Here is a 13239-nt window from a genome sequence, read left to right as displayed (position 1 = left end):
GGGTATAAGAAGTATTTCCTAAGTGATTAACTACTTGTAAAGAAAAGGAAAAAGGAGTTAAAAAATATCCTAACTTAAACAAATAAGTGGTAATGACATTAACTGAACAAGAGAATACAGAGAAAGAATTATTTGGAGAGTACGATATGAGAAGAGGGAGAGAAGAGAAATGAGCTTAATATTACCCATATTTAATTTGCAGATCCTAGAGTAACAACCAAGTAGAGATACCTAACATGCAAGTGAATATTTGAATCTAGAAGAGAGGAAGGGCTAGAAATATAAATGTGTACATTTCAATCAAAGATTGAAGCCATACAAGTGAATCAGATTACTCTGTAGCTAATACACAGATCAGAAAGACTGGGGGAAAATAAAATGCATGAGCATAAAAAATGGCAATATAACACTATATAAGTAACTAACTCAAAAACTACAGATTATCTAAATTTCTATTTTTAGTGACATACATGGTCATTGTTGAAATATGTTAAAAAAAACTAAATGTAGTTCAATAATCCAGCTCTCCAAAAACAGCAATTGTTAATAATTGAGTGCTCCTTCTAATTTTTCAATGCATATAAATTTAAATTGTTCTTTTTCCTTGACAAAGTGGAATCATACACAATCTGCATTCAGGCTTTTTCACTTTATTAAATGAGCATTTCCACTAATATCTGAAATACTTAACTAATGATTTTTATTAAACACTCTGATTTATGTAAACCACTAATGAGTGTTACTTGACATACTTGCCTCTTTTTTTTATTAAGTTATCATTGATACACAATCTTATAAGGTTTCACAAGAAAAACAATGTGGTTACTACATTCACCCTTATTATCAAGTCCCCCCAATACCCCATTGCAGTCACTGTCCCGTCAGTGCAGTAAGATGCCACATAGTCCCTACTTGTCTTCTCTGTGCTACACTGTGACATACTTGCCTCTTACTGGTAAAGGAGAATCAGCACCCCAAGTTTAAGAAAAAAGGCTAATTTTGAAAGAACCACCAAAAATAATAATAACCATTGCAACACATTTCCTCAGGTAATTTAATTAGGAGAAATAATATTAAAAGAATATTCACTTGACATGTTCTGTAATAGATACTGATGGACTTTATTAAAAAAAAAACAGACAACAGATGAAAAGCAAGCTGTGCTAATGTTTTGAGAGTTCTCAATATCAATGGCCCTTATGTAGTGTGAGTTCACTGTGAAGCTCAAATGAGTTCATACACACATAGCCCATATAACAGTATCTGACATAAAGCTCAATAAATGTTGATTATTACTATTATCCTCATTAGTTCAGATAGGCATAGTGTTTATTGCATGGAAAAGAGAAGCAGGAAAAAACTCACTGCAATATGATTACATGCTCTTACTCATTTTCTTTCATTTTTCCACTTCTCTACACTTTTATACTCCTTGGACACTACTTTAAGCACTACAGTGAATGCATTATTTTAAAAGCATTAGTAAATATGTACCTTATCATGTATAAGATACTTGAAGAATGAATTCTTTCTACTTCTAAGTTTTCCCCTTATGGTAGAGTATAGTAATATGCACAGTAGAACTCAATAAATACTAATGTCACAACCCCTTGTAAGGAAATTAAATAAAAACAACAGAATAAATAAAAATTAGAATTATATGAAAAGCAAGAGATCTGAAAGCCAATTATCAATACACAACATTTCAAACACACATAGAGTGAAAAAAAGGATGTGAAAAGCTTTGTTGTTAACCACAATGAACCATACTCTCTTTGCTCTTCTCTAGGTACAATTTCGGAGTACTAAAAATGCTGGATTATGTCTAAAAGACAGCAACTGAAAAAGTTAAAGAACTGAGGATGCTCAGACTGTAGGATAGAAAGGGATGGCTCTCCTGCTTCCCTCCCCCATCCTCAACAATAAGAAAAGATTATCCTATGAAAAATGAATTAACATTTCTCTACTGTCCAAAGGCAACCACCGAAAGATGGCAGCTACTGAAATCTAGATTTCTCTCAACTCAAAAACTTAAAATAACAGATCTCTTCTAAGACAACAGTGCTATCAGAGATTAGTCATGAAGGTATTTAAGCAAAAACAGTTTGCCAAGGATGTGGGGGAAATCATCCAAGGAAGGGATAATCAGTTAGAATTCCAAGTTTCCTTATAATCCTGTGACCACATCAATGATTATTATTGAATATCTGCTCCAGGAAGGATACTGGCCTATTCCTATAATACATAAAATATATATAGCACTGCTGAGGAACTACATTACAGTTTCAGACTATAACAGATGTCACAAAGCACTCTTCATTGTCAAATGAATTTGATTCATGTATAAAGATCTTCTAAGGAGGAGAAATCCCTAAGGTTAAAATGGTCAAAAAAGGCTTTTAAAAATAAAGGAGATTTGAGGTACTTATAGAAAAATGTGTATCAAAGTTCTGAACTGGTGCAGGAAAGTAGGAAAAAGAAAATAGCACAAATAGAAGTAAAAAGCAAATTAGAAAGAAACCTGTTTGGCTGCATTAAAAACTTGTTTCATGGAAGAAGAGACAACCAGAAAAGGCAGATTGTGGCCAGAATCAACTGCACTAGACCTTGAATACAAGCTAAGTAATTTCAAATTTATCCTGTATACACCACCTGTAGCAATTACTGAACTCTGCTGTAACCACAGAGCAGAGTAGATAAGCGGGTATGGCTATATTCCTATGTCCCAATAAAATTTTAAGAATACCAAAATCTGGATTTCACTTATTTTCATGTGTCACACAATATTATTATTCTTTTTATTTTTGTCAACAATTTGAAAATGTGAAAGTCATTCTTAACTCATAGGCCATACGAAGACAAGACTGAAGGCAGGATTTGGCCCATGGGTTGCAGTTTGCTAACTTCTTGTACTACACTATTCAACAACTACATACACACATGAATACCCACACCTAACCAAGATCTAAATCTAGTAGGGGTTAGAGATTCCCTGTACAAAGGGCCTCAAAAAAAAAAAAAAAAGAAAAAAAAAATCCTCTGGATTGTTGACAATAAGCCATTATAACAGAAGCAAGAAATGTTTTAATTTTGCAATTATTTTCACATAGTATATGTACTTAGAGAACTACAAACAATCTTTATTGAGCCTCTATGTTACATGGAGGGGTCTGTAAAAGAAGAGTATAATCAAGGAATAGTGGCAAGGGACTGAGTTCTAGTCCTAGCTCTGTCATTTACTCATGTGACCCTGAACAAGTCTCTTTCAATCATTTAGCTCTAATTTCCTTATCTGTAAAGTGAAAGGGTTTAAGTTACTAGATGACCACTATACTTTCTCTCAGCTTTAGCACTGTATGATTCTAAAAAGACTAGGCAGAGGATGACGAAGACCAAAAAAAGTGATAATTAAGATCACAGCAAAGAAGGAAAAGGCACTGACTAAATGAGTCGGCAGACGGGACAAACAGGTAGAAAACAAGAACAGAAAAGTATAGTATTACTAAAATCAAAGAATGGTGGGTTTTTTTTTCTTTAAGTATCAATGCATCAAAAAATTCAGGAAAAGTAAGCAAGCAAAAAAAAAAAAAAGAATAGGAATACAGCGATTAAAAAAAGAACTAGTTGGCTAGCTAAAAAAGGCAATGACTTCAAGTGAGTCTTCAGATTTGAGAGCACTGTCATGCTTCCAGGAATTATGAAGAGAGTCAGGGGAAAAAGAAAATCCTAAAGATGAGTCTAGGGAACAGAAAGAGGGGGAAAAAAGACATCTGGTCCAGAAAAAGAAGAAAAAAAAGTTGAGATTGCTTGAAGCCTCAGGTAAGAGAGTTAGTCTTAAGGGAGAGAGAAACACTGAATCTTTAAATCCAAAAGTAAAAGCAGTATTACATTATCAGTTTTTACACAACAGATATGTTCCTGTGAAACTGTGTATCTGTATCATATTTTCTATACATCAAATTATTAGGGAAAGAAATCTGATGTTGAGGCTTCTTAAACAGAGTTCCACCTATAGCATGTTTCTCTAATGGTCAAAAAAGTAAGGAAGTATAACTGTTTTTTATAGCCATGAAAACCAGCAATATGTAGCTCTAAAAGAAAATGCATGTTTATATCTTTCTTAAAGCACTATCACTTCCATCCTTGCATAAAATCTACTTACTTACCTAGTAAAGTACCTAGACCCTAACTGGAACTCAATGAGTATTACTAGTGTTCCCTTTAGGAGGAGACTCTAATTCATCTGTAATCTACTCTGCACAGAGTTGATAATGCTTGATGAATAAATACTGACACCATAACTGAGTTTTTTAAAAACTGTCCTTGCAAAACTTTATCTGATAAAATTGGAAAAATATTTTATCATAGATACATAACAATGTCATATTTGCAGTGTCTGAGCTTTCTGAAATAGCAAGAAAACTGCTACAAAGAGGAAGAAAATTAAGAATTTTTAATGAATACCACTCATAAATATCAAGATTCTACACAGCTCATTTCAACCAGACTCTGGCCTCTATTTAAGGTATATGAGAAATAAAAATCTAAAGCATGATCAACCAGTTAAAAATACACGTTTGGATATGCTGAAGATATTTATAAAGCCAACAGAGATACTATTAATATATTGAAATTTACTGGCCTGTACTGGATTCTACCATTAATCTTCTACTACTATTCATGAGAAGCCAAGAAGTGAAGGCTTGTCATATCACTTGGGTTTAATAATTTAAGAAGTCCTCCAAACGGCAAACACAACCCAACTCCAAAAAGTAGTTCAGCTCTCCATATGGCAATGTTTAGGTATCTCTTACCTTTACATGAAAGTCACATTTACTACTTTTCAGCGATCTTCGGTAGGCCCCATTTGAGCAGGCCAATAGTGCTATCAAGTAAGAGGAGTTTGAGAAAGTCCGAACAGTTAACTCTGTCCTCCGACAGATCTCAAGTTGGGTGTAGATTTTACAAGCCCTGAAAGCTACCCTCGGCTACTGTCAAAACCAGAAGCAGCACCGTCACCCTGTGGTGCCCATTACCAACTGTTCGAGAATTTTTTCTTTGAAATAATCTAGGCTCGACATTTTAAATAAGTACTTACAAAGGCCACCTTCTCCCCCGAAGCAGGGCCTGATTCTTCCAGTCCGCTCCTTTATTTGCCCTGCCCCACTAAGCCGAGTGGGGAGGTCTCCGTTCCCTGGCCCCCTAGACCCAGGCGGGTCTCCCAGCTGCTCGCCGCACCCACCACACAGCCCACACCACTACACCTCCTCCCTCCCCACAGCTGAGCCGGCCCCCGAGCTGGGCCCGCAGCCGGCCTCCGGCCGAGACTGCGCTGCCTTGAGCGGCCGCAGGCCTTGGGCCTAGCCGCCTCCGCTGGCCCCTCACCTCTTTCGGGACCAGTTGGTTCTCCTCGCCGGGCACCATCGCTCAGGCTCTGGACGCTCCTCTCCACCCTGCGGGGGAGGAGGAGGATGGTGGTGGCTCTCTACCTCACGAGAGAATGGCAGCGGCAGTCATCCTCTCCGCTACCTGCTCTCCGGCAACCGCGGAGGCCTCGCCCTGGGCCTGAGACACCAACGCGCAGAAACCGACCCGCGGCGCCGCCGCCGCCGCCGCCGCCGCCGCCGCCGTCGGCCCCTCCCCCAGAGCGCTGCAATCAATGGAAAAATGGCGGCGGCCGCTCTCGCGAGAATTCGGGCCGTCGGACTCCCAGCCGGGTGCTCCAGGTTCTCAGGCAGCTGTTACTCACGTCTAATTACCTCAGCTCTTATTCAGCCTCAGGATGTACAAAATTGGTTGAGCAGCCGAGCAAATGCTTTTCGTTAGAGGGATTCTGGAGCGTCCATCTCGGGATGCCCTCTGTCGGCAGGGAGAAGACCAGGCCTCAGAGTACTCCATGGCTTCTTGGGCTCTTCGGACTCCTGCCCACCAGCGAGACTCAGCCTAAAGCCCGTTACCTGATCCTACCACCTATGATGCTGTCCCTTGCCGTTAGAAAAGCGCCTGAACCTCGTCCCCTTTTCACATACCGCTGGCCTCTTCCCGGAAGAGAGAGCTCCACGGGCTTCCTTCGGCCTCAGCCCTCAGACGCGGTCCCAGCCAGTTGTCCCCTCTCCCCACCCCTCTGAGTGTCCCGGCTTGCGGTGGCCTCCAGGCCCGTCTCCTACTAGGGGCGGGCAACAGCCGTTTCCTCAAAGAAATGGTGTCCCAATTCTCCACACACGCACCCTCCATTAGAGTGGCACTCTCCTGCCCTCTTTAAGGGAACTTGTTCTCCAGCAGGTTCAAGTCTCCTACTGAGGGTAGCTTCAGAGGATAGGGCTGCAGTTTGAACCTATGATCCTCTATTAAAATGTTTTTAGATACTTTTATTTCTTCTCTGGCAGTTAGCATTGTGCTCTACTGCATACTGAACAATTTTTCCAATAATTGTTTTTCCAAATCCCACTCATTCCTAAGCCTTCCATTATTAAAAGACTCGGTGTGGTGTCTTTGATGAAGACACCCCATGGGTTCAGTAACTTCACAGCATGCTGAGATAACATAATTCTACCTTGTTCCCAACACCTGCAGCATTACCTGTACCTGCGCTCTCCAAACTTCTATTGCTTCCTCAATTACCCACCCTACCCTCCACAAAAGATAGCTACATATTTATGTCTTAAGTTATATACACGTCCTGCTGTGTAAGACATAAACAGTTTTAAAATGTAAAAAGGATAAGATAGATGAAATAAACATGTAAAGTAACTGTAAGAGTAATTTTTTATATTATTGGTATAAAAAATCCTTGTTACTCTCACTAAAAATATTTAATGAAAGCAGTATGATTAACTAGGTTTCAGTGGTTTTAAAAATCTTTAATACTTCATGTAACAGTTATTAAATTGTCTGATTCAGGTTATTTCCGTACTTTGTTTTAATTGCTCTCATAAGCTGAAAAAGAAAAAAAACTCAGAAAAGATACGTAGACCTTAACTGAAGAAGTGTATCCATGGCTGCTCTTACTAATGCCAAGTATCCGTTTTTATCACTTCCATCTACCAAACCTGAGAAGTATTTGAAATTCAACTGGTAGCTTTCTTCCCTGATGTCAGCCAGAAGATGTTGCATTTTTGTATTTTTAACAAATGGGTTCAAAACTCTTTGGACTACATTGCTTGAAAGATTTTTTAATAGGTTGGAAAACTATGTCTTCAAGTTTAAGCGTACATGTATAAGATGTTTTTTGTGGTATGGATCTTGTCTTTAAAATTTTAACATCTTGTTCATCATAGATTTTTGCATTAATTTGGACTTTTTTAAATGACTTTTGACTTTTTTAAATGTTGCAAAAACTAAGTTTTGGGTGCCCTCTTAAATTTTGTGCCCAAGGTGAATGCCTCACTTGCCTCACCTTAGTCCCAGCCTTGGGTAGCGCACATAAGTCATTTTTACACCAAAATCTCATCATGGAAATATTTCCAAATCTCTAATCTGCCCACTACTTAACAAGATGGCTTCTGTAGCACTCATGCTGGAAGTAGATGTGTCATCTCTACCATCACTTCTTCTGTTTATGCTTGTATTACTATTTCCAAGTTATATTTTCTTTCCAAAAATCTTTTTTAACTACTTTCATTTTAGTGAGGGTTATTTTAATAAAATAATAATCTAATTGGTAAATCTACTTAACCCAGCACACATAAACTGGAATAAATCACAATATATTAAAAGGAAAGAAAATAAAGAAATCCCTGGATTGTTCTCCACATTGCATAACTCACACTTTCCATTCATTAATAGTGGGATGCCAGTATCAATTTACTAAGTATTTGTTAGACTTAATTTTTTTCTTCTGTTTTTAGATAAAAATAAATATTCTTTAAAAGTTCTAATACTGTTTTCTCATGAATCCACCTTCTTCGATTGCATACTCTTCTCTTTAGAGGTTACTGGCATGACTGCACTAGAGCCTGATAGGTGGTAGGTATGCAATAAATATTTGGGGAGTAGTGATAAATGTATGAATTGATTAATAAATAAATGAACAAATAGACTTCCTAGTAAGTTAAATTACTGATATTACATGCATATGGGCTTATTTATTTTATATATGGATTTTATATCTCTAGCCCTGACCTCTCCAATGGGCTCCAAACTCATACATCCATCTACCCTTCTGATGACTCAAAACATCACAAATTTAACTTGACCTAAACACAACGTTTAGCTTTCAAGCCTCCTCTACCTTCCTCCTGCAACATATGCTCTGTCAATTCTCCCCACCTCAACAGATCTCACCATCATTAATTGAGCTGAGCAAGCCAAAAACTCGAGAATCTCGATTTTACCTTTACTATTAAGTGTTATTGCTTCCTCCTCTGAAATATATCCCAATCCAACCACTTCTCTTTATATCCACTACTGCTCATCTGACTCCAATCATCTTTTCTTGTCCAGACTACTGCAATTATCTCCTAACTGGGCTCCTGGCTTCTACTTTTATTCCCCAAAATGGATATTTCACACAGCATCCAGAGAGATCTTTTTAAAGTATAACAGATTATGTCCTTCTTTTAGCTAAAACCTCTCAGAGTTTTTGTCCTACTCAGCATAGAATCCATATTCCTTATCATGGCCTGTAAAACCCAATGTATTCTAACCCCTGTCTACCTTGGTCATCTCATCTACCACTCTTCCTCTTACAACAATAACCCAGCCTCTCTGCTTTTATTGAATACATCAAGTTTATGTTTGCTACAAAGTCTTTGCACTAGTTATTCCCTTTCCCTGAATGTTCTTTTCCCAAATCCTTGCTCTTATCTAATGCCACCTTATCATTTGGGTCTCTCAAATGTTATGTTCTTAAAGAGGCCTTTCATGACCATTCATTCAGTCCAGCCTGATGTATCTGCTATGCCTAGAATAGTGTCTGGCATATAGTAGGTGCTTACATTTTTTTGAATTAATAACTTTTTTGTGAGACTCACATTAAGAAACAAAGGACAGGAGTAGGTCAGAGATTTGTTGCCTTTCCATAAAGATTTTTTTGGATTGTTTTTCTCTTTTCCTTCATTTAAAAATGTTCACAGTATAACTCCAATAAAAACATGAAAAATAAATCGGACAAACCTAGATTGAGGGACATCCTACAGTATATCTGGCTAGTATCACTCAAGGCAGTTAAGCTCAAGGAAAGCAATGAAAGCCTGAGAAACTGTCACAGACCAGAGGAGACTGGTGAGACATGACAACTGAATGCAATGTGGTGCCCTGGGTTGGATCCTGGAACAGAAAAAGAACATCAATGGTAAAACTGGTAAAGTCCAAATAAACTCTGTAATTTAGCCACTAATAATGCTTCCATGTTAGTTGCTTAGTTTTGATAAATGGATGACTGTAACATAAGATGTTGACCATGGAGGAAGTTGGGAAGGGAACCTGTGGATTCTCTGTTGTATCTTAAAAACTTTTTTGCAAATCTATAATTTCTCCAAAATAAAAAGTATATTTAAAATGCTCATGGTAATACTTAAGGGATTTCTTTTATTTTTTAAAGTATTTCAAGATCCTTTGTTAAATATTTCTACATTTTTAACTATTTTTAATAAGCCATATAGTCAAAGTCATTGTACAGTCAGCTGATAATGATGTTCACCACTATAACTACAGTAATAATATTAAGCATATTTCACAAATGTGAATAGAAATTGTCACCATGACTATGCTTTAATAAGGTTCAAAATAAAATCTTTTGTCCAGTGTTATGTGGCTTTGGAGCCAGACTGTTTTGAGATCTAAACTCTGATGCTTTTTCTATGTATGACCTCTCTAAACCTCTTTTTTCTCAACAAGAAAATGGAGGTAATAAGTAGAATAAATGGCATTTACCAATTTAACATTTGCAGTTTTAACTGGAAAAGTCCGTGACATGTAGCTAAAGAGGACGTTTGAACTTTATATACTAGCCAGCATATAGGAGACTGTATAGCTGAGTGGAAAAGAAATACGCTGAACCTCAATTTGAATCCTACTTCTGTTATTATTAACTGTATGGCCTACCTTGGATAGATCTCTTATATTCACTTAAAGCTTAAGTTTTCTTATCTGTAAAATGAGGATAATAATAGCCCCACTTTATAAGGTTACATTAAATAATAAAGAAAATCATAATAATACCAAAGCTATAACAGTTAAGATTGGTTGAATGTATATTATATATACATATATGTGTGTATGTATATATGTGTGTGTGTGTGTGTGTGTATCCAGCCTTGTTATACATATATTATTTCATTCGATTCTGTCAACAGCTTCACACATAATTACTATTATCTCCAACTTACAAGTGAGGAAAATTGATATACAGCCTTTGAAAAATGCAGCACACTGTCTGGAGTGCATTAAACAATCAATATATACTGGCTATAATTATCCCAGCACTAGACTGAACTCCATGAGGGACCATGCAGCCTATAACAATGCCTGGTGTATAGTAGATGCTTTAAAATATTTGTTGAATAAGTGAGTAAATAAGCTAGTCATTTGGTTAATAAATAAATCTTGTTAATCACTCAGCAACTAAACTTTGATACAGTTTCATTTTCCTACTCCACTTAGTAGTATCTATCCATGAAATTGCTTAAAATTTTCTTCTTTGAAAATGGCTCTGAAAAGAAATTCAACTATTAGCAATGAGATTGAACAAATTAATGAAGTGATGGATCTTAGCCATGAGATGGGCTCTTTGGCTAAGTTAGAGAGTGGGATGTGGCATTAGTCAATGGCTTATATTTGGGTTAAAAATGACATCATCAATCAGGAAACAAGAAAAAACAATTTGGAATACTATTTCAGTGAGAACTTCTACCACCAGGGGATAAAAGCCATTAACTGAGTAGAAAATCTAGCAGACATTGAAAAGATGACTAACTCTGAAGATAAGAACAAGAAACATGATGCTCAAGAATTTAATCCAGGAGAAACCTAGGAACATGTACAAGTGTTTTTATGAAGCAATAGAGTGAGGACATTAGCAGAGCCCTCAACCTACTTTGACCTCAAAGAAAGATTGGCTCAAGGACCTGATATGGCATTTTCTATTGACATAAACAAAAAAATCATTGCCACAGAAATGCTTACCTCTTTCTGAGCTGAATAAGTTCATAGAAGAAAAAGGGTTATAAGTCAGTGTATTCAAACAGCATAAAAAAAGACTCACATCAACAGAAAATGTCTTGGGAAATCTATCAAAGGAGACACAAATATCAGAGTTTAAGGCAACCAAAGATGAATTGTCCATGATTCATACTAGCTTTCTCTAGGTTTCTACAAATAATTTTGTAAGTCCTCAAAAATAAGGAGGAATCCATTAAAATAAAGTTGGAGTCATGGTGTTAATCATTTGAAATGATTTCATAAGATCTTTGCAATAGTGTAATATTTACAAATTTGGTGTTTGAAGAGATCTCAACATTCCTGGAGAATATCAAGAGGTTTGTTGCAATAACTACTTGACAGAATTGTGAGGATTAGAAATAATGTATACAGAGGCAAATATTTTATAATAATAATATTGTCACAGAACAAAAATGAAACCCAGAAATATAAAGGGAAAGACGGTGATTAAAATTTTTTAACTTGTGTATAGCAAAATATTAATATAAACAAAATCAAAAGACAAAATATCATGGAGGATCATTTGCAACAAATACAACAAATGGCTAATTTCCTTAATATAAAAGAGCTCTTATAAACAAAAAGGAAAAGATGAACAACCCAGGAGAAGAACACTTCAAGGAGATAAATTGGCACTTCATAAAAAATGAACTACAAATTGCCAATAAACATCTGAAAAGAGTCTCTACTTTACTCATCATTAAAAAACTGCAAATGAAAAAACAACCAAAATGCCATCCCCACTCTCAGATTAGCAAGACTTATGGAGAAATAAGAACTCATTTACATTTTGCAGCATATGAATTAGTAGAAACTTCATTGAAGGCAATATGGCAATATGTATATCAAAATTATACTCAAAATGTACACATCTTGTTACCCTGCAATTCTATTGCTAAAAATTATCATACAGCACAAATGAGCAAAGATATATACATAATGATGTTCATTACAGTATTGTTTGTAATAAGCAAAGGCTAAAAGCAATATGAAAATCCGTCAGTAGGATTATGTAAATTGTGGTACATCTGCACTATACAATACTATGCTGTTGTGGAGGCAGAGTGAGGTAGAAAAGTAAAAACTGATGTGGACCTACTGCAGCATGGTATACTGGTTTGGATCCTAGAACAGAGAAAGGACAGTAGTGGAAAAACTAGTGAAATCTGAATAAAAACCAGGTTAAAAAAGTACCAGTATTAATTTCTTATTTTTGACACATGTACTTTGGTTATATAATATGTTAATATTACATATTTCATTTAATATATTTCATGTGAGTTCATACTACAACTTTCTATAAATCTGGAATTATTCTGAAATGAAAGATTTATGTTTAAAAAGTGATACAGAAAGAAAACCAAAATATAATAAATGAAAAAAATAAGCAAGTCATGGGATAGTATGTAGTGCCTTTGCGTACTAAAAGATGGGTGTTATGTATATATGCTATTATAGTCATAAAATTCTCTACCAGCACATGATCCTACCTTACCAAAAGAAAGTTTATAGTGTTATCTCTGAATCCCTGGAATAGAGGTTGCTCAATCTCAATATCAAATGTTAGCTGGGATCTTTTATTTTTCACTTTCACATCAAATCATGCTGTGTTCTTTTAATTCTTTTACAGGGGAGGGGAGCATGTGTGTCTTACATAATTTTAAAACAACTAATTAAGAAAATAAGGTATAAAAATTGACCAACATGATGATTGGCATGTTGTACATGCCCAATATTTGAAAATTTATGGTCTTTTACTGTCTGCTTTGTTTCTTGAGTTCTTTATTATCTGTAACAACAATCACAAATTTGTGTTGAGTATTTACTATCATCCAGGTACTGTGTTACATATTTTATACACAGTATCTTATTATTCCTCAGAGCAACTTCTGAGTTAAGTAAAATTATTATTCCCATTTTACAGAAAGAAACTAGATGAGTTATGTAACTTGCCAAGATCACAAGGCTAATAAATGATGGAGCTAGAATTCAAATGCCATCAGTCTGACTTCAGAGTCTTTCACCACAGATGAAGCCTTGTTAGCTTCTGTAGATTCTGTAGAAAATTCTGTAGCTTCT

At 36.1% G+C, this 13239-nt stretch overlaps 1 protein-coding gene across 3 annotated transcripts in view; it reads right to left on the bottom strand.

Annotated features, from left to right (window-relative positions):
* The window catches only part of USP47 (ubiquitin specific peptidase 47), a 115228-nt gene extending 109581 nt beyond the window's left edge, over positions 1 to 5647 (bottom strand). For 2 of the 3 annotated variants that reach the window (XM_037026375.2, XM_037026377.2), the window contains exon 1: positions 5386 to 5646. In XM_037026375.2, coding sequence (XP_036882270.2) covers positions 5386 to 5424 — 39 coding nt within the window. In that variant the 5' untranslated portion in view covers positions 5425 to 5646. Of the gene's footprint in view, positions 1 to 5385 lie in introns of all 3 variants that reach the window. The other variant, XM_037026374.2, reaches the window with a different exon arrangement.
* Positions 5648 to 13239: the final 7592 nt, after the last annotated feature.

The sequence above is a fragment of the Manis javanica genome, chromosome 11 (genome assembly GCF_040802235.1).
Source record: "Manis javanica isolate MJ-LG chromosome 11, MJ_LKY, whole genome shotgun sequence".
In the NCBI taxonomy this organism is placed as follows: domain Eukaryota; kingdom Metazoa; phylum Chordata; class Mammalia; order Pholidota; family Manidae; genus Manis; species Manis javanica.
Note: the sequence above shows the minus strand (reverse complement) of the source record. Positions and strands in the feature narration are given on the sequence as shown.